General features: G+C 45.5%; 1 protein-coding gene across 3 annotated transcripts in view; it reads right to left on the bottom strand.

Annotated features, from left to right (window-relative positions):
- The window catches only part of MID2 (midline 2), a 93,132-nt gene extending 73,620 nt beyond the window's left edge, over window positions 1-19,512 (bottom strand). The window contains exons 1-2 of one of the 3 annotated variants that reach the window (XM_080831357.1): window positions 19,438-19,512; window positions 5,944-6,659 (exon numbers count right to left, since the gene is read on the bottom strand). In XM_080831357.1, the coding sequence (XP_080687483.1) occupies window positions 5,944-6,603 (660 nt within the window). In that variant the 5' untranslated portion in view covers window positions 6,604-6,659; window positions 19,438-19,512. Of the gene's footprint in view, window positions 1-5,943; window positions 6,660-18,964; window positions 19,130-19,437 lie in introns of those variants that run through there. The other 2 variants (XM_080831359.1, XM_080831358.1) reach the window with 2 other exon arrangements.
- Window positions 19,513-19,737: the final 225 nt, after the last annotated feature.

Here is a 19,737-nt window from a genome sequence, read left to right as displayed (position 1 = left end):
CCCTTTCAACTTTGCTTCTTTGGGCTTAATAATTCTTCTTTCCTTCATCCTTCCTCACCTATATTATACTTCTGGAATATGTTCCTTTTCCCAATAAGAATAGACAGGATTTTCATCCACTCAGGAAGCAATCTCTGAGTCAACATTTTGTAAATTGTGCTCAGAATGACAACTATTAGCTCCTTGCAGATGTTGGTGAGGAGAAGACTTGGAACAAGAGAAATGACAAAAACTGAGAGATGGCAGCACAGATAACAGGAGTATCCACTTGCTAAGCCTGCTCTCAAACCAATTTAAAAAAAAACAATAGAAAACATATTCTGACACATTAATACTATGTGAGAACACAGCCAGAGACTCCATATAATTATTAGATGAAAAAAAACAGGAGTTCAGATAAATCTTAGCACACAGTTCGAGCACGGATGGAATAAAATGCATTTTATCTCCCACCCTCACAAAATGAGTAGAGGTTTGATACATATTAAAGTAGTGGGGAGCACATTGTGGAAAGAGCACAGAGAAGCCAGATCCAAAAGCAAGACTGATCTTATGATCATGAGCTGAAGGCTAGTTTAGCTAGTTTAGAAACTCCATGCCAGATATTAATTACCCTCAACCCCATACTTATGTGTCCACCACCATATCGTAGAGAGTGCCAATCTGGACCCAAACACTTCGTTTATATGATATTTTGCTACTGTGGTTCAATACCTAAGTGGGTGAAATGGAGAAGTAACTTTTTCTGCTCCCTCACCTACAGTAACCCAGCCTGGCTTCACTGAAGCTTCTTATCATGAGAATTTATGACATGGCTCATTTATTAGGGAGATCCTTAGTCTCAGGATAGATTCTACTGAGGCCATGACCCTTCTTAGGGGGACCATGCTCATGGCCTTATGCTCATGGCATCCTCATACCCAACCTCTCTATAGATACGCCCACAGAAGATGAACACAGATGCTCTCTCCTCCTCACACACAGTGAAACACATAGACAAACAAACAGAGGCATTCTCAGCCACTTAGCCACGCCGAAATACACACACTCATATATGGTGACACATACAGATGTATGCAAATATACTTCCTCTCAACCCAGGTTTTCATAAAGATATTTCTTTCTTTCTCTTATATTTATAGTCACGCTGGTTCTAAACAGTCAAATGCCCAGTGGTAGATAAGTTGAGAGGGTATCTGTCTTGGCAGACAGAAGTGGGTGTCGAGTGGGTGAGCAGACAAATGACTGGGAGAAGGTGGTGGCTGAGTGAGAATGGGTGGGTGGATGACAGAGTGACTGAGTAGGAAGAAAGGCAAGTAATCAACTCTGATAAGATTCTAGAATATCATATTTTCCAACCTTTTAACTCTCGTTGTGACTTTCCTTTGAACATTCTCCAAGTCTCATATCTCCCTTCTCTTTGTCTAGCAATCTTTAGCTCTCTCTGTCTCAGCCTCTCTTTCCGTGTGTGTGTGTGGGGGGGTGAGTGTGTGTGTGTGTGTGTGTGCGCACATGCACACGCGTGCACACTTTACTTTCCCATAACAAAAAGCTTACTCTGGTGCCAAGTAATATTTTATAACAACAAGATCCCTGATATGTAAATGTAACTGCATTTAAGAATTATTTGTAGTAATGAATTTGTGGAAATGTAATGAAAAAAAGAAAATGTGCTTGTTTATTCCTTTCAGGAAATTCCTCTATTCCCTCTGGTTTTCATCAGCTATATTTTTGGCAGGCTATGGGCATGGAAATGTGAAGACATCACTCTCAAAGAGAATTATAATAATCGCATCTGATTTATACAGATGTCACCATAGGGTTAGGCAGTTGGAAAATCTAGCAATCCAAATGAACAGGCACTTAAAATAAGGACATGCCATACTTTTGCAAGCACTCAGTTTTTTAACATTATCAGTAGTCCATGGGAGATTTTTTTTTTCAGCCCTCTGAAGTAGTCACAATGGCAAGACAGATTGATATCTTACAAGATGAGAGCTAAAGCAAGTTATAGATGCTGGTGGTATACTTCCCGCAGATCTGTTATAAAGATTCCATTCACTTGGAAGCCTTGAGCATATACTGTGTATGCAAGGCACGAAGGAGGATACTGAAGAAATAAAAGACATTGTGCCTGGCCTCAAAGAATTCATGGGATAGTTGGGGTGTTTTAGAGTGGACCTTATGGGGTTTTAGCTGGGGACTAAAGAATGGGTAGGACTCCTAAGCGGGTCAAGAAAAGAGCACAGGTCAAACTTAGGAGTCACCCAAAAGAAGGAATGGTGTGTTTAGGAGACGGTTAGGAGGCTAGTCTGGGCAGATGAAGGTAGCATGTCTGAGAGTGGTAGCGGGGTGAGACAGATGGGCAGCACACGAATCAAGTCGTACAGGATTTAGAATGTGGAGTTGAGATCTGTCATCAATACAGACCATTGAAATGTGACCTCTTTTTACAAAGCCAACACTTATTAATGCAACAGTATCGATCTCTTTGAAGGAGAGAAACTCGTAGGCCAATGAAAACTCTTTAACATGTGAAGCAATTTTATAGAAATGTAGCACAATATCACAAGTTAAGAATACATATTGGGATCGGGGCGCCTGGGTGGCTCAGTAGGTTAAGCCTCTGCTTTCGGCTCAGGTCAGATCTCAGGGTCCTGGGATCGAGCCCTGCATCGGGCTCTCTGCTAGGCAGGGAGCCTGCTCCCCCCCCCCCCCCGCCTGCCTCTCTGCCTACTTGTGATCTCTTTCTGTCAAATAAATAAATAAAATCTTTAAAAAAAAAGAATATATATTGGGACTAGCACATAGAAAGAGAAGGGACAGAGGAAATAATGACTCTGATAGGCCTTTCTACTGTGAAGAAAATTATTCTTTGGAATTGAAGAATTAATTGAACCACTAGCGGCCTTCAGAAGGACATGTAGTTAGAATGGGCAACTAAATAAGGACAATAAAACATAGTAAGTATCCCAAACCCTGTCATCCAGTTTGAGCACATGTTAAGAAGACAGGCTGGCTTCTGGTTATTCTGACCTTTCATCTTATAACATACCACTGTGTTTATTCTTTATTGAACAAATAAATACTAGAAACCACTAATCCTACTCAGGGAGGTTAGTACAGAAAGGGTAGTTATAAAGGTCAACGGGGAAGCTCCAGAACCAAAAAGAACAAATAAACACCATTTCACTTACTGGTCAGAAAGTAAAACCCGTAGGTATATGTAGTATCCTCCTTCCCCTTCTCCTGTAGGACTGCCATGCTCCTCTCAGGGCCATTGGAGTAAGCTCCAGGCCATCTCCCCCATAGCTTCTGACAATCAGTTTTCCCCTTTCTCCCTGGGGAAGAATCTGGCAGATTAAGGGGATAATCCTAAATGCTTTTAAATTAAAATGAACCCAACGAAATGAGAATACAGAGACACTGAAAGTCAGACCTCCTCTCTGCTTCATGTGGAGAACTCATAGCCTTTACATTTGGAAACCAAACCAAAGTGATTCTCACACATCCAACACACACACGCGCGCACACACATACACTCACACACACTCTCTCCCGCCCCATCTCTCCCGCCCCAAAGTCCAAGATGTTCCAGACAACATAACAAACCACGCGGTTGGGAATGATTCATATGTTTCCACTCTCGGTCCAAAAATGAGCCAAAAAAAAAAAAAGTTTCCACTTAATTTATAATCAGAATTTTCTGCACGTTTCCTAAAAAAATTAAAGGGGAACAATTCAAATATCTGGCCTTTCTTTCTCCAAAGATTACTGATTAGTTACAGACCAAAGTATCTTTTGGTAAAATACTTTTGTGCTCCATCCAGCCCCGGAGACTAGGGCTATGGCTGTGTGGTGCCAAATAGCTAATCAATCATCCAGTGTTTTCGTGTTTTCGGATGTTTTCAAAAAGCTGGTGTTCTGCAGATACAGGCTTATTCTATCCAGTCTTTTGTTATCTCCATCGTACATATGGATACAGAGTTTTCTGTTTGGAGTGTTTCTCAAGGCCAATGCCTTATTATAGTTCCAACACCTGCAAATATTTGGCAGAGACTGCTCCATCCTCTCCGTATCCCCCCCCTTCCTGCAGCCCCACCCCCACCTCTTGCCATTATGAAGCTGTACGTTTCTACAGTATGTCCTCTCCTTGATGCTGTTAATCGTTTATCAGTGACCCATGAAATGTACAATTGCCAGAGCATAAAGTTAAGTTGCAAATCACATTTCATGGGCAAAACTTAGGTCCAAAACTAAGCGGCGGCAGGCCACAGCAGAAAGGATCCTTAACGTGGGGTCTAGAAGCCGAGTTCCCATTCCAATTCTGTGACTCTGACCGAATCACTTAACCTCGCCAGGTCTTAGTTTATACCACGTTACAGTGTGAGGCTTCAGCTAGAACAAGTGCAGGGCCTAGCGTCTTAGGTCTCTAAGAACTGAAATCAATGAGCTTATTCCTCGCTATAGTTTTGAAGGGAATGAGAATATCACCTTGAGTGAAATCCACAGATAAATGCTGAATTTCATACAAATTTGTAAATATTAGGTATAAATAAAAATCGAAGAAGGCACAAACCATTGTCAGCGTGACTACTTCTCAATATTGCTTGCAACAAGTTACGGGAAAGGAAACTATATCCTATTCAGAGTATTGCTACCATCGCCAACCCCACGAAACTTTTAGGTAAGTTAACAGGACTTGTTCAGGGCACGGCAAAAGCAAAATCCCCGCTTCCTTCTTGCCCTCCTTCCATCCTATCTGGGTCTTCCTTCCAGCTTGGCTTCTATATCCAGTCCCTGTTTGGGGGTGGTCATCTTGTTAGTCATTTAAACATTTTATTTTTCCTGGAATTTCTGCTAAATAGCTCCCTTTGTAAGAGCAGTTAAGCCACACAGCGGGCAGGCAACGGGAAGAAAACAATTTGCCGGAGCTGACATTTGTTAACATCAACGTGAGGCAATACGGTTTTATAAAATAGGCACTTAGTCGTGTGCATAAATACTATGTGGCATGACAACTTCGGAAAACTCTGTCCACGGAACACAAATGAAAGACTGGGAACTTTCAAGGCAGGGACTGCGACCAAAGGCTTCAGTCTGCAACCCACAAAAACGAGCACAGGCACAAAATCGGATACTGGATTCAAGATTTATTGCCTTCGGCTTAAAAAGTTTTAGTTCAGACATTGGATTATCCCTCCTGACTTCTGGTAAACTAAAATTCCTTTTTTTAATTTTTGGTCTGCTGTTCTCTGGGTTTGTTTGTTTGTTTTTTGTTTTGTTTTGTTTTGTTTTGTTTTTGGTTTGGTTTGGTTTTTTAAGGCAGGCTTAGAATGAGCCCCACGTTAAGGGCTTGAGGGCAATTAGTAGCAGGCAGCCAATGCCAGGACTTTGTTTCTTTAGCGTATGGAGTGGGCTAACACAGACGCTACTGTCCTCCACACAAATCTCCCGCCTACGTAGAGACACACTCAGACACCTCCACAGAGACACGCCCAGCTTTCCCATTGCTCTCCCCATAGCCGTGCATATCAGCACATATGCTAATTATAGTACACCTACACAGGTACTCACATACTTAAAAGAAGAGGTGGAAAGATCATGACAAAGATATGTAATGTGTGATATGTCACTGACAGAGGAGAGAGGGACTCGTTTCCCTGGATGGGCTACTGGAGTGGCACCCGGGGCCAAGGGCTTAACTCATCCAGACCAGAACTGGCCAGAGGTGAAGGAATGAAAGCAGGTTTACGCAACTGATGAAACAGGTTCCAGTGAGAGCTTGCAAGTGGGTAGGCTATTCCTCACGAGAGCACCTTGGGAGTTAATGGACTTGTCACCTAGGCAAGGTGGCCCTAGCTTTGTTAGGGAACTCGCTAACTGTACGGCTACGTATAAAAGAGACCAAGCTGTGTAAGGGATATTTCCCAGATCCCTTACCTTGAGTTTCTCAAATCGGTCACTCAGGGACGCGACCTGATGGTCTCGGTGACGTCCCACCAGTTTGCATAAGGCACAAATCAATTGGTCATCGGACACACAATACATGTTCACTTTCTCATTCTCATGGTCCAGGCAGGTGATCCCTCGGAGATGCGTGTCGGGCACTGGTTCCACCAGGCGGTGGCTGGTGAAAGGTTTCTTGTTGGGGTGTGTGGCCCGCAGGCAACGGTCACAGTAGGAGACCTCACAGGTGATGCATGTTTTCACTGCATCCCTTGGCGGGTCCTGCTCGCAGAACTGGCAAGCAATTCGCTCACTAGACATGGCCGTGCTGGGCCTATAAGTCCTCTCCCGGCGGCTCTCACTTGGGGAATTGGGCCCACTGACGGAAGCCTTCTGGAAGCGATCGATGATGTTCTGCAAAGTCACATTCCTCTTGAGGCCATCCAGGCCCCGGTGGTTCAGCGAGATAACATACCTGCACGTAGGACACTGGAAAGCAGTAATGGGTTCAATGGATTCACCAGAGCTGCAGCTCGAGACCAGGATGCGGTGGGCACAGCTGAAGCAGAGGCTGTGGGCACAGGGGAGCAGCAGGGGGTCCTCGAACAACTCCAGGCAGATTGGACAGGTCAATTCAGACTCCAGTGTTTCCATCTTTAGTGAAAATAATCCTGCTGGGGCATTAAGAACCACAGAGGCTGGGCTTTCACCTGCAAGGAATACAAAGCAGGAGTCACTAAGCATCTCCAAAGGAAACGTGGATAGAGCGTTGGTTCCATGCTCACCAGCGGAGACTCGGCGCACTGGATTCCCCAAGCAACGCTGAAGCAAGAGGAAAGCCAGCTGGAAATTAATCAAAAAGCCTTTTGCCCCCTGCTTCAAGCCTTGCTTTCAACAAATGCCCGAGTTTAGGCTCCTGTGCTCATAAACAGAACCATGTGGCCACCTCTGAATCGTGGTTGACTGGTTAAGACTACTTTCCAGCTCACAATACCGGCGCGGGGCCATCCCTCACATATCATCCACTGGCATCTCTGGTCCTGGACTATGATGAGCCTGAGGCCCTGCGAAATTCTCCATCCCCATTTTCCAGTACCGTTCTGTATTTTATGTCAAGCAAGCTTTTCACCTCGTCAAGCTCAGTGAGAAGGGACTGTGACTTTGCAACTTACTCATCAGTAGCTGCAGATCAATAATGAAGATGCATTATCTTGTGGTTTCGGCTGGGTTTTATTAGTACACACCCACTGAGCGGGCACAGGCCTGCTACAAAGTGCACCTCCCCATGTGTGTTTTCAGACATCCTAAAACGTAATGAGATGCAAACCAACACCCAGATACAAGTTAGCAAGGCGAGGGGCCAGAAATTTTCAGATCTGGTAACTTTCATTTCGGTAGGTGCCATCAGAGAGTAAAAGAAGTCACCCGATTAACATGAAACTAATCTCTTGGTCAATCTCTCTCTTCTTCCGCAGACATTCCTGAGCTGAACATAATAGATACTGCCAGGGGTCCTCCGTTAATTAAAATTAACACACAGAAATGTTCTAAGCTAGACCTAACTGAGGAAAAATATGTCTTATCAACAGAAAATGTTAATCCTATTTATAGAAAAGAGAAAAAGCCGTCTTTGGCTTTTGAATAACTTTTGTTCATCAGCTCACTATCATTGGAGACCCTCACCAAGGCCTAAAATTTCGATTCTGCCACTAAGTATAACAGATGCATCTTTAAAAGCTGTTTCTAAATCAAACCTTTAAGCGTGCACTAAACTAACTAGCTATCTAATGGAAATCTATAGGAAAGCGGGCTATAAAAGTAAAGAGTCTTTTTTTGTAAAACGGCCACTCTCGGTTTGGTAAGTTCAGACGTTTGTATGACCACTTTCGTTCAAACATGAGACGCGTGGTCAGTCTTAGTTTATGATTTACAAGTGCTTCTAAATTGTTGGCTGGCCATATGTGGCTTATAGTCTCTACCAGCACGCGCCTATAGAGAGGAAAAGGTAAAACAATTACAATGTGCATATATCACAGAATCCTAAAATTGGAAGAGACTCTGGAGATGATGGATTCCAACTTTTGATCCAGGCAGGAATATACCCTTTGATAGCTCCGCTGCTCAAATTCAACATGTCCGTAAATGGACTTGTTATTTACGCCACGCCTCCAACCACCGCCCCCCCATCCCCACCACAAAAACCCCAAACACCTGCTCTTCTTCCAGTCTTCCCTATCAGGTGAATATCACCATCCATGCCTACAAACCTAGGAGTTCGCGCATTGACATATTTATCGCCACAGCCACTGATGGTTTCCAGAACATTCTGTTTTATTTCCTTTACAGATCTGTGTCTCCAGCTAACTCTCCCTGCTCCTTGAGGGCATCAACTATTTCATATTTTTATTCTGAGCATGGTGCCTCAGACATACATAGGTATTCAGTAATTATTAAACAAAGGATCCCTTAAAGTAGAAGTCGGAAGAAGGGACCTAGCATTTATTGAGCACCTCCGGTATTCTGAGTACTGTTAAGCCTTTTACACACATCACTTCAATAAATTCTGTCAGGAAGCCTGTGAGGAAGGAACTACCATACCCATATTACAGTTAGGAAACTGGGGCTCAGGATTGCTAAGTAAATCAACCAGGAACATACATACCCAGCACACTGGGTCAGTCTGATGCCAGCGCCTGTGCTCTTTCCCCTAAACCTTTCTTTCAACCATCTTACCTCCTTCACTGAAGTTCATCTTGACTATTTGCAAGTGGGTTTCTAAACAGCATGTCTCTGCTTCTATTTTTGTCTCTCTGTGTCCTCCTGAGTTTCTCTGAAACCTCCTCTCATTCCGAGTCCCTTCCAGAATCCTCTTTTTCTTCTAGGCCCAACTCCACCTCACACTGCATTTATTTACTCTCTCTTCCAGAACTAGAAGTCTGCATTCTTCAATGTCTGTGTTGGGAGCTACCTGGGAGAGCTGAGGAAGGCTTCCCTCCAAAATGACATGGTCAGGAGCGTTGCTGAAAGACCTCTACGTGCTGAAACCTGTAGAAAAACAATTAGAGCATTTGTGGTACTCTTCTAAATCTTAGGAGGGCGCCATACAAATTCTTCCGTACAAGAGGAAAAGCTCTCCGAGTTTCCCTGAAACTCGGAAATACTGTTCTGCAGTAAGTGGGACACTTGAACCTCGCTATGAAATTAAGATTGGCAAAGTTTGCTATGGGTCAGCATTGCCTCGAATAAGGTCAAGATAGGACTTTTAACCAGGGATTTCTGAACCTCCTAGAACTGTCTGAAGAATGTCGTGTGTTTGTCATATATGCATTCTCATGGGAAGAGGGTTGTCCACAGCATTCAAAATGTTCTCAGAAGAGTCCTTGACAGAAAAAAGTCAAACACCAGTGCTCTGAAATAATCCACCTTAACTGATTTCAGCTCTATAAAGAATAATATACGATGGTTACAATCTGTTGCTCATGGTAAGTAACTTTTCTATACTATTTCTATTCTGTTCTGTTTCATCATCATCTAGCAATGGCGGTAGCCGAGACTGGGGAACTGAATATTTTTTTTCAACTTCTTCAAACATCTGTTCATCTCATCTCTCATTTATGAGGCCACCTTGTTCTGGCCACTCTTAATATTTCAACATCCTTTCAACTATTTCCCTTTTACACTACTTCCCTGATTATTGAAGCACATTTCCCCCTTCAAATTTATCTGACATGTACTCTGTGCCAGGCCCTAAATAATACCCTTTACGGGCATTATCTCACTTCATTTTCACAACGACCCTCTAAAAGGTAGGTAGTATAATTACCCCCCCAAAATAATAATAACTTGTCCCAGATCACATTTATTTGCAAGTAGCAGGGCTAAGATTCAAACCCAGAATAAGACTGAGAGTCCAGAAATAAACTGATACACACATATGTTTATGGGCAAGTAAGTTTTGACAAGGATTCCAAGTCCACTCAGTGAGGAAAGAACAATCTTTTCAACAAATGGTATTACAACTGCATATCTACATGTAAAAAAAAAAAGAAAGAAAGAAAAAGGTGATGAAGTTAGACACCCCCCACACACCATATACAAAAAATTGTCTCATAATAAATCAACGACTTAAGTGAAAGTGCAAAAACTACAAAATCTTGGAAGGGAACATAGGTGTAAATCTTTGTGAACTTAGATTAGACAAGGGTTTCTTTTCCTTTTTTTAAAAGAACACAAGCAGGGGGAGTGGGGTAGGGAAAAGCAAGCTTCCTGATGAGCAGGGAACCCGATGCAGGGCTTGATCCCAGGACCCTGGGATCATGACCCAAGCCAAAGGCAGACTTAACGACTGAGCCACCCAGGTGCCTGTAGGCAAGGGTTTCTTACATTACACTAAATGCACAAGCAACCAAAGAAAAAAATAGATAAACTGGACTTTATCAAAATTTAAAATTTCTGTGCTGTAAATGACATCAAGAAAGTGAAAAGACTACTCACAAAATGGGTATGGGAAAAAATAATTTCAAGTCACAGATGTGATACGGGTCCAGTATCTAGAAATACACAGAACTCTTAAAACTCCACAGTAAAAAAGACCCCCCCAAAAATGGGCAAAGGATCTGAAGAGACATTTCTCCAAAGATGATATACAAATAAAGGATCAGTAAGCATATGAAAAGATACACAATATCATTAGCCATTAAGGAAAGCCAAATCAAAACCACCCTGAAATACCACTTCGTACTCACTGGGATGGCTATATTACTACTTCACACCCACTAGGATGACTGTAATTTTAAAAAATAGCAAATATCAGCCAGGATTTGGATAAACTGGAACCCTCAGACATTGCTGGTGGGAATGTAACATGGTGCATTTGCTTTAGGAAATAGCTTGGCAATTCCTCGGATGGTTAAATGTGCAGTTAGCATATGATCCAGAAGAACTGAAGATGTGCTCACTCAAAAACTTGTACACAGATGTTCATAGCAGCATCATTCATAATAGCCAAATGGTAAGAATAACCCAAATGTCTGTCAACTGATGAATGGATAAACAAATATGGTACATCCATCCAATGGAATATTATTCATCAAGAGAAACTAATAAAGTACTGATCCATACCACAACATGGAAGGAGCCAGTCACAGAAGGCCAAAAGTTGTATGATTCTTTTAATATGAAATGCTCAGAATAGGCAAAACCATAAGAACAGAAAGTAGATTAGTGGTTGCCAAGGGTTGGGGATAAGGAGGGAAAGGTGGTGACTGCTAATGGGTACAGAGTTTCTTTGGGGGATGACAAAGAAAATGTTCAGGAATCAGTGTGATTGTTGCACAGCTTTGTGAATATACTAAAATTCACCAAATTGTACAATTTAAAACAGTGAATATTATGATACATGAATTACATCTGAATTTTTAAAAAAAGACTCAAACCCAGGTCTGACCCTGGAGTGTAAACAGTTCACCACTATACTACACTGCCATCTATATAACTATGTTGTCACTCTAAACCCTACTGGATTACTTCTTTCTATTGTTTTTCTAGGTCAGTGAGTCCCTGTCTAGGTTTTCCAACACCCTAGAATACCTCTAATGATCAATGGTTGTCAGAAAGTTCTCAGTTGCCAATTTGTATTCATTTAAAAACCACAAAGCGTGCCTGGGTGGCTCAATCAGTTGGGCATCTGACTCTTGGTTTCAGCTTGGGTCATGATCTCAGGGTCCTGGGCTCCAGCCCCTGGTCGGGCTCCGCTCTAGGTGCAGAGTCTGCTTGGGATTCTCTCTCTCTCCCTCTCCCTCTGCCCCTTCCCTTGAACTCTCTCTCTCTCTCTCTCTCTCTCTAAAACAAATAAAATCTCTAAAAGTGAAATAAAATAAAAACCACAAAACTCCTTAAAAAAAAAAACCTGACTCCTATATCACTAAATACTTTTAGGAAAGACAGAGGGAAGAAGTATAACAAAAATGAAACAGTGGCAAAGTGTCGCAACTTCCAGAAGTCTGTGAATCACTGATCTCTGCAGAATTAGAGTGTGCTAAAGATAAAGACACGATGTGAACCCGATAGAGTGCCACCCGATAACAGGTAATCAGGAAGCTTTTGCCAGAAAACACTATGGTTTGTCACAAAAATGCACTGATGAAACGCCTGGGAGGGCAGACCAATTGCCATGTTAAGAAACAAATGCCCACATCCAAAGACACTGATTTGTTCCCTTCTCTATCATTTAGTATGTTTATGCATTTGCCCTTGCTGGACTTTATAACTGTTTTTGCCTGCCTTATTTTCACTTTGCACCCCCTTCAGGTGGAGACCCCTAAAAAACAGAGGTTGATGAGACAGAACGATAAGAAGGTATCAGAAGGCTGTGTGAGTGAGAGAGTGAGTGAGTGGAAATACAAAAGAGGAGCTTCCATGCAGGTGGTTAAGATAAAAATAATGCATTCTACATCTACAAAATGAAAGATTGATTTCGGCATGCCCTCCAAATCCAGCATGCCGTCAACTCCGATCACCGAGAAAGGCTGTGATCTGCACTTGCCAGAATTCTATTATTTCAAATGTTATTTGAACATAATTAAATGCTCCTGTACTTCAGCAGTTTAGATTTGGTCTAGTTTTCATCTCCCAGGTCTGCAGAGCGTGGCCCTGGGCTCTCACTACCTCCCTAAGGAGCCATGATTCCCTCCCACCCCACAAACGCACATCCCCTTCTTCTTCACAGAAAAACCCAAGAGTGTGAAACCAAGCTTGACCTCTGGGCTGTAGAATGAGAATTGAGCTGAGCTGCAGGACTTGTTTTAAAAACAAATTAATGGAAAATAAACATTCTTCAGGATATTAACATGAATGTCCCATGAGCTTTTCCTTAAAACACTACAAACCCATCTCCCCGCCTTGGGGGATGAGAGAATGAGTCCCAGCTTAATCTGATGTTTCCCTAACTGTAAATGCCATACAAGTTGAACTAGAATCACCACACGATCTCTTTAAGATGCTTTCCAGTTTTGATATTCGATTATTACAGAGCTCCTGCTCTCTGTCCCCACATAGGAAAGACACGGAGGCTTTATTGAAAACTAGCTGCTCAAAACACAAATCTTATTTATTGGTGTGACAAGAAAGGCTGACCAGTGAAGGGCATCATCGTGAAAGGAACAAAACGCTTTACTTTCCTGTGGCTACACCAAGATGCTGAAGGACAGCAGCTGGTTTTGCCTGTTATACCTCAAGGAACATATAATGGGTGTTCCTAGAGGACAACAGAGGGGGAGAGGAGTACAGGGGTGGGGGGGGTACAAACTAACGAGAACACCTTTTGGAACTGAAAAGGAAGACAACCAAATCCTGGAATGCTCTTAGTAGGAAAGGAACTCCCCCCCCCGAAGCTGGGGGGGGGGGGGAGATCATTTGGGATCACAAAAGGCAACCAATGCATAGAATTCTCACCCTAAAAGGACACAGACTAAAAACAGAAACCCAGGAAAGAAGAGGCTAGGTGGTCAGTAAGCATAACTAATAATAGCCATCTTACATTTGTGTACCATGTGATAGTTTCAAAATGGTTCCAAAGCCATTATCTCACTTGATCCTCAAAACAGGGCCTGGTTAGGGGCGCCTGGGTGGCTCAGTGGGTTAAGCTGCTGCCTTCAGCTCAGGTCATGATCCCAGGGTTCTGGGATCGAGTCCCACATAGGGGGGGGGTCTCTGCTCAGCAGGGAGCCTGCTTCCCCCTCTCTCTCTCTGCCTGCCTCTCTGCCTACTTGTGATCTCTGTGTCAAATAAATAAATAAAATCTTTAAAAAAAAAAACAGGGCCTGGTTATAGCCTGACTCTAAGCTGAATTAGCTGAGTGATCCCAGGTAATACATTTAAAGTGTCTGGGCCACAGCCTCCTTATCTGTAGATTGAAAAACACTGGCCCTACCCCAGCTCACAGGCTCTTATGAGGAGCACATGAAAATAAAATTATTAACTTGCTTTACAAATAGGGAGACATTCTCATCATTCACTCACAGACGGACAGATACAAAACGAGTTATTGAGGAAAGCAGCAAATGTTTGGAAATTCGTTCCCAAACGTTTGGAAATTTGTTCCCAAACATGCGGTTGGTATGATGGAGAACAGTCACACTGCCCCGCAAGTTTTCTGGAGGACCATGTGTCTGTGGTCTTTCTTATGCTCATATGTCTCCCCTGTTAGACTGGAATCCCCCCAAAGAGAAGAACTGTCTCTCTTCTTTTCAGCTTTTATCACGCACAAGGAGAGCTGAGAACTGGAGGTTGATGACTGACTGACAGAGAGCATCAGTGCCAGTTTCTGTCTAAAAGATCATTAAAGCCTACTTAATATTTTATAGCATGTGGATTTAATGATGTTTTCTTTACAATAATTAGCTCCTAAAGCCAACCATTGGCCATTTTATATAATAGAGTCACCATAAACATTACAGTGAATATCACAATAGCAGAATTGAAAGTCCTACGTTGGCTACAAAGGCAAAAGACTAATCTCAGGAACCAAGAGGAGGATTTGCCAAGGTAACCCAGGAAAACTGACAGGAATCCTAAGTACAATTCATAACACCTTTATCTTCATGCAGAACACACCAGCAGTCACAACGTTGAACAAATGGAGAACCAACTTAATCTACCTCATGTTAGCAGTCCAGCTTTCCATCTGTTCTAGGACTGCTTTTCCCAAGCTCTCTTACCCTGAGCAATGTTTGTAAATGTTTAAATGTTCAGGGACACACCTGCACGGGCAGCCCTCCCCACTCCTACAGAATAAAACTGGCAATATATGTATGTAGGGCATACTGTTGAATGTTAGGCTGAGAGCACCCCAAGTTCAGGTCAGAGACAAGGGACAGAGAACAGAAGCCTATTTGAAATCAAGCTTCTGCTCCCTGGGGAATCACATGGAGCCTAGCAACACCAAACAAAGGGCTATAGACAAAGCAATTGAGGATTCTGGACCGTAAACCACTTTTCTATCTCTAGGCTGTATACATTCACACACGTCACCATCCTACATTAGCATCGTCTCCGGGGCCAGACGTTATGCTCCTAACCAGGCGAATTGTAAATCCTGCGATTTTTGGTTTCAGGAGGATTTGAGTTTACATAATGAGTTTGTTATCAGATCATTTGGTCTCTATTAGAGAAAAGATCCAAAGACTGGAGACGCTGTTAATCAACCAGAGGAGTCTGACCTGCAGGAAAGAGGCTGAGACAAAACCCGAGGTCAAGCAGTCAGAGCTCTGCGGGGAGACAAGAACCCAGGTAGGACAAGTCTTACTAATGATACTTTGCTAACCCACTTAGACTGAACCAACACCCTAGCGTGCACTCAGGTGAACCCCGCGTGAAGAAGGGAGTGGCGGGGTGTTGGAACATTGCTCAAAACCCCTCCACCACCCACACTGTAACCCATCTAACAGCCTGAGCAGCTCACGGGATTTCTAAGGGAAATGCAGGAGCTGAGAGATGGACTATCGACAAGATTATGTCTGCCTATGGTCATGGAGAAGGGAAAGATGGAAAAAGAGAAACGGTGGGAAAAGCCACTGACCTCTGGGGCCGACAGAAGACTTTGAGCAGAGTTTTCATTCATGGAAATGGAAAAACATATCGATCCTTGGGAGAGAGGGGAAATGAAAAGGGGACCAGCAAGCAGTCTGCACAGGGAGGATAACAGGAGCTGGAATTTCTGGTCACAACACCACTCATCCGGTCTTCTCACTTGTTAGCGTGATCCATTGTGCCAGCTGAGAAATACTTTTCTAGTCTCTGCTCTACACTGCACGGTGATGAACCCAGTGGTTTTTGAGAGACCTGAAGTACAGAGTTTACAGTAATGCCACCTGGGTACCAGTGTTGCAGTCATCAAAATTTGGACAACGGGCAACTCTCCTGAACAGTCGTATATCCAGGATCGACCCGTTCCACATCCTATTTTGACGATGCAATGCTCTAAGTCAAGATCGCCAGCTGAAGTAAGGAGGTGTTTCACAAACACAGTGCCTCGTTTTCCCCTTTGCACAGAAGACCAAAACAAACAAACAAGCGCTAAATGGAAATGGCGCACCCCCTGGCCTCTTCTAGCAGCGGAGTCACATAACCTAACAGCTAGGGAGTTGCCAAGATCCATAAAGACTAGATGACAGACACGCAAGAGGCCAAGCAGGTGCCTCTGGAAATGGCCATTCAAGACACATTCTGTGCCTCAGCCCTGCCCTCACATCCTGTTTAGGGCTCTGTGCCCTGGCTGGGAAAGAAAGAATCTGAGTGCTAAGAGACAGAGTGCGAAGAGGACATTCTCTCCTCTTCACCAAGCCAATGAGGTTTGCTGAGTGGTAAAGACCTACTCCTTCTGCAGTTTTCTTCTCAACTGTCATGGCGTCAGCAGGTTTTATGGGAGGAGGGATGAGGGAACAGACGGGCGCACTACCCAGAGCAATTTTTGGATGCAATTATGAGACTCCACTGGCTTTAGGATCTGCAAGTTGGAGCAAGTTGCCCTGCACTTAGAGGAGGGATTAACTAAACCAATTTCATCTAAATCAATTTGCACTGTTCAGATGATATATTCATGAAGCAACCCAGTCACCCTGATTTGTGGCAGTGCTTCCCAGGGGTGGCCTTGCAAGGTAGAACATGCTAGATGAGAAGTCTAGTGGTCATGAAAGAGGGAGGGAAACAATTGCCCCTTCATGTCCCTAGCCTCTCCCCCTGCCTTGCTCCTCCCTGTCCTACTCCTGGAGCTGCAAGTAAGGAAGCAGGCCTCAAATAAGCAGGAGGACCAAAATTATAGGCCAAGACTGGGGCCTCAGCCCACACAGCAGGGAACTCTGCACGTTGTAGGTGCTTAATAAATATTGTTGACTCACGTTGCTAGATGCTAATCATGCTAATATTGCCATGCCTAAAATTATTTACGCTGCTTTTCAGTAGAAATTAACTAACTGCCCCCATATAAGCTAAAAATGGGTGAGGTTATGTTTTCAAATGAGTCTGACTCAGACTGTTAGGTTAGAGTACATTAGATATGATTCAAGCCTCAACTTAAAATAATCACCATTACTCTGCATGCCTAGTTTTATGCATGTTTTCATTCAGTTGTACAGGCATTAGGAGCAACGGCAACAAAAAAGGAGTCCTGAGTACGGTGACAGATTGGGCTCCCAGGGGGGCTAATAATGGAAAGTTAAGTTTTCCAGTAAACTCGGGTTCCTCCTTACACCCAGTCAATGTATTATCCCAATAAAAGGTAAATGAAGTACTTTATTTGAAAAGCGTAATGCTGAGGGTTTATAGAACACTTTCATCTTCAAAGGACCAAGCCAAGACTCACAATACCCAGCACACAATATTATGCCTTTTACACAAGTGCATCAACTATGAAAGAAAGGTCATAGGGATGTCCTAAGGCCATAAAGCCAATGTAACATCGGATTTGGGATAAACTCTCTTATCATCCTGACTTCTAAACCTGTATTTTAACCACATAAATCAAGTTGTGAGGAACAATCAGGAAAAATCTAATTCACATTATATATCTGTATTAAGTTAATTGATTGGGCAGGAATATATAAAAATAGCCAAGACTGTCTCCCCCTTAGGGTAATTAGTATGAGTGGGAAGGGGTGAAAAGGGGGACCTGAGGGTTGGGGTAATCAGCTGGGGTTAAGCCAGAAGGAGGGGAGGGAAGCTCCCTATTCCGCATTCCCCTTCTATTGGAACATGGCCAGAGAAGTGATTAGAGTACTGGGAGGGAACAGAATAAGGTTAAAGGCAGTCCTTTAGGGCCCAACTCCAGAACCCCAGGAATCAACCCACACACATTACTTGTCTATTTACACAGTCTCCATATATTCCTGTATAGGGCTCCTCCTCACCGACACGCAATCATCACTATCCACTCGCCCCACACTCAGAAATCGTCAAAAAGGCAAACGGGTTGAGAAGCAAGAGGCTGCAGGGCTGGGCGGCAGGCGGAGTGCACAGGTTGGTGGGGGGCAGTACAGGGGACAGATGGGTTCTGGTGGGACATCTGGGTGGGCAGGTAGGTGTGTGACTCAGGAAGAAGGCAAGTGAGCTGAGCGCGAAGGCGGGTAGGGGAGTGTGCAAGAGAGAAAGTGAAGAAACTAAGGACACCAGGATCCCAATTTCCTGCTCTGCGAAACCAAAACACACACACAACAACAACAACAACAACAACGCCTCCAAGAAATAACGCTCTACAAAGTACTAAGTAACCTAAACCTTATCGTCACTAAAAATGTTTCTGTAAATCCACTCCGCCGTGATTTACTTAATTCTTACGAGCCAGGAATGGAAAAACCCCACCTCTGCCCTGTTCAGTCGCAGTCTGTCCTCCGGACAAATGTAAGTTTTCCCTCTCCCCCACCGGGCTGCTTTCACAGCTAGGCCAGAAATAAGGAACCACCCAGATCGAGACTGGTGGATCGCTTCCCTGGCAGAAAAGGGATTAAGTTTCTCCGGGCCTCCCCGCCGGCAGGGTGTCCGCAGCATCTCCCGGCTGCTGCAGCGGCCGCCGCGGGGCGGAGGGCCGGCAGAGGGGCGCCGCCCGGGCCGCGGAGGCTGCGGGCCGCCGGAGCGTGGGAAGGCGGCGGTGCCCTTTCCCAGACTCGCGCCCCGGCGCCGGGGGAGCGGCCCCACTGCCCTGCGCCGGGCCGGTCGGGGCGCTGGAGGCCTCGGGCCGCCCCCGCCCCGCACCCCGGCGTGCAAACTCTGTCCCAAGAGGGCAGCGACGGGCGCCCGGGCCAGGCCGGGGATGGCCCCCGCGGCCCCCGCCCCGCCGCCGCCGCCGCCACCTCGAGCCTCGCGGGCCCCGTCACCCCGCCCCTCCGAGCCCCGGAGCCCTTGGCCCGCGCCGGGCCCCGGCGGCACCTGAGAGGCGGCCAGAGCCGAAGCCGGAGCCCGGGCCGTGCCTCGAGCGGGCAGTGGCGCTCTGCTCCCGCGGCCGCGGCGAGGGGGCGCGTTTTACCCATAGCGTTCTGGGGTGCCAGCCATCTCCTCGGCGCGCCCGAGGGCGCCCGGCGCTCGCCTGCCTCCGCCGGGAGCTGGCTCGGGCTCCGGCGCCAGCTCCTGGGGCCGCCGCGTCGCCGCCGCTGCCGCTCTAGGCCGCCGCCCGCCTTCGCCGCCGCCGCCGCGCAGCAGCCGGGATCCGCCCGCCCGCCCGCGCGCCCCGCCAGGGACAGCACGGCGGCCGCGACGCTACCGCAGCTGGGTCTCCTGATCCAAACTTAAGAGTTTTCGCCCTTTAGTCCAGGGGCAGCACCATGACACCGCGGCAGCACCACACTGTCATTTCCGCCGCCGCAGAGGAAAAAAAAAAAAAAAAAAGGCGATCCCTACGAAAAGGGGGGTGGGGGGCAAACAGGGCTGGAGCTGGCGCCCCGAGGGACCACTGGGAAGGTCCCCGGCAGCAGGGGCGCTCGGCCACCTTCCCGGGCTCACCTTCCGCCGCCCCCGCGGCTCCCAGCTCCCCCAGCCCCTCCCGCGGAGGCGCGTTTACATGTTTTCTCCCTTGGCTGGAGTGACCGGAGAAACCTGAGCAAGCAAAGGCAGCGGGTGGGTGGGGTTCGGGTTACTACTGTACCTACCAGCTGATTCCAGCAGCCTTTTCTCCAGCGCCCTGTCATCTTGAAGGAAGACACGCCGATAGGGGCCCGAGCGGGCGTGTGTGTGTGCGCGCAAAAGAGAGAGAGAGAGCGAGAGCGAGCGAGCGCAGAATGTGTGTGAAATGCTGAAGGAAGA

The sequence above is a fragment of the Martes martes genome, assembly GCF_963455335.1.
Source record: "Martes martes genome assembly, chromosome: X".
In the NCBI taxonomy this organism is placed as follows: Eukaryota; Metazoa; Chordata; class Mammalia; order Carnivora; family Mustelidae; genus Martes; species Martes martes.
Note: the sequence above shows the minus strand (reverse complement) of the source record. Positions and strands in the feature narration are given on the sequence as shown.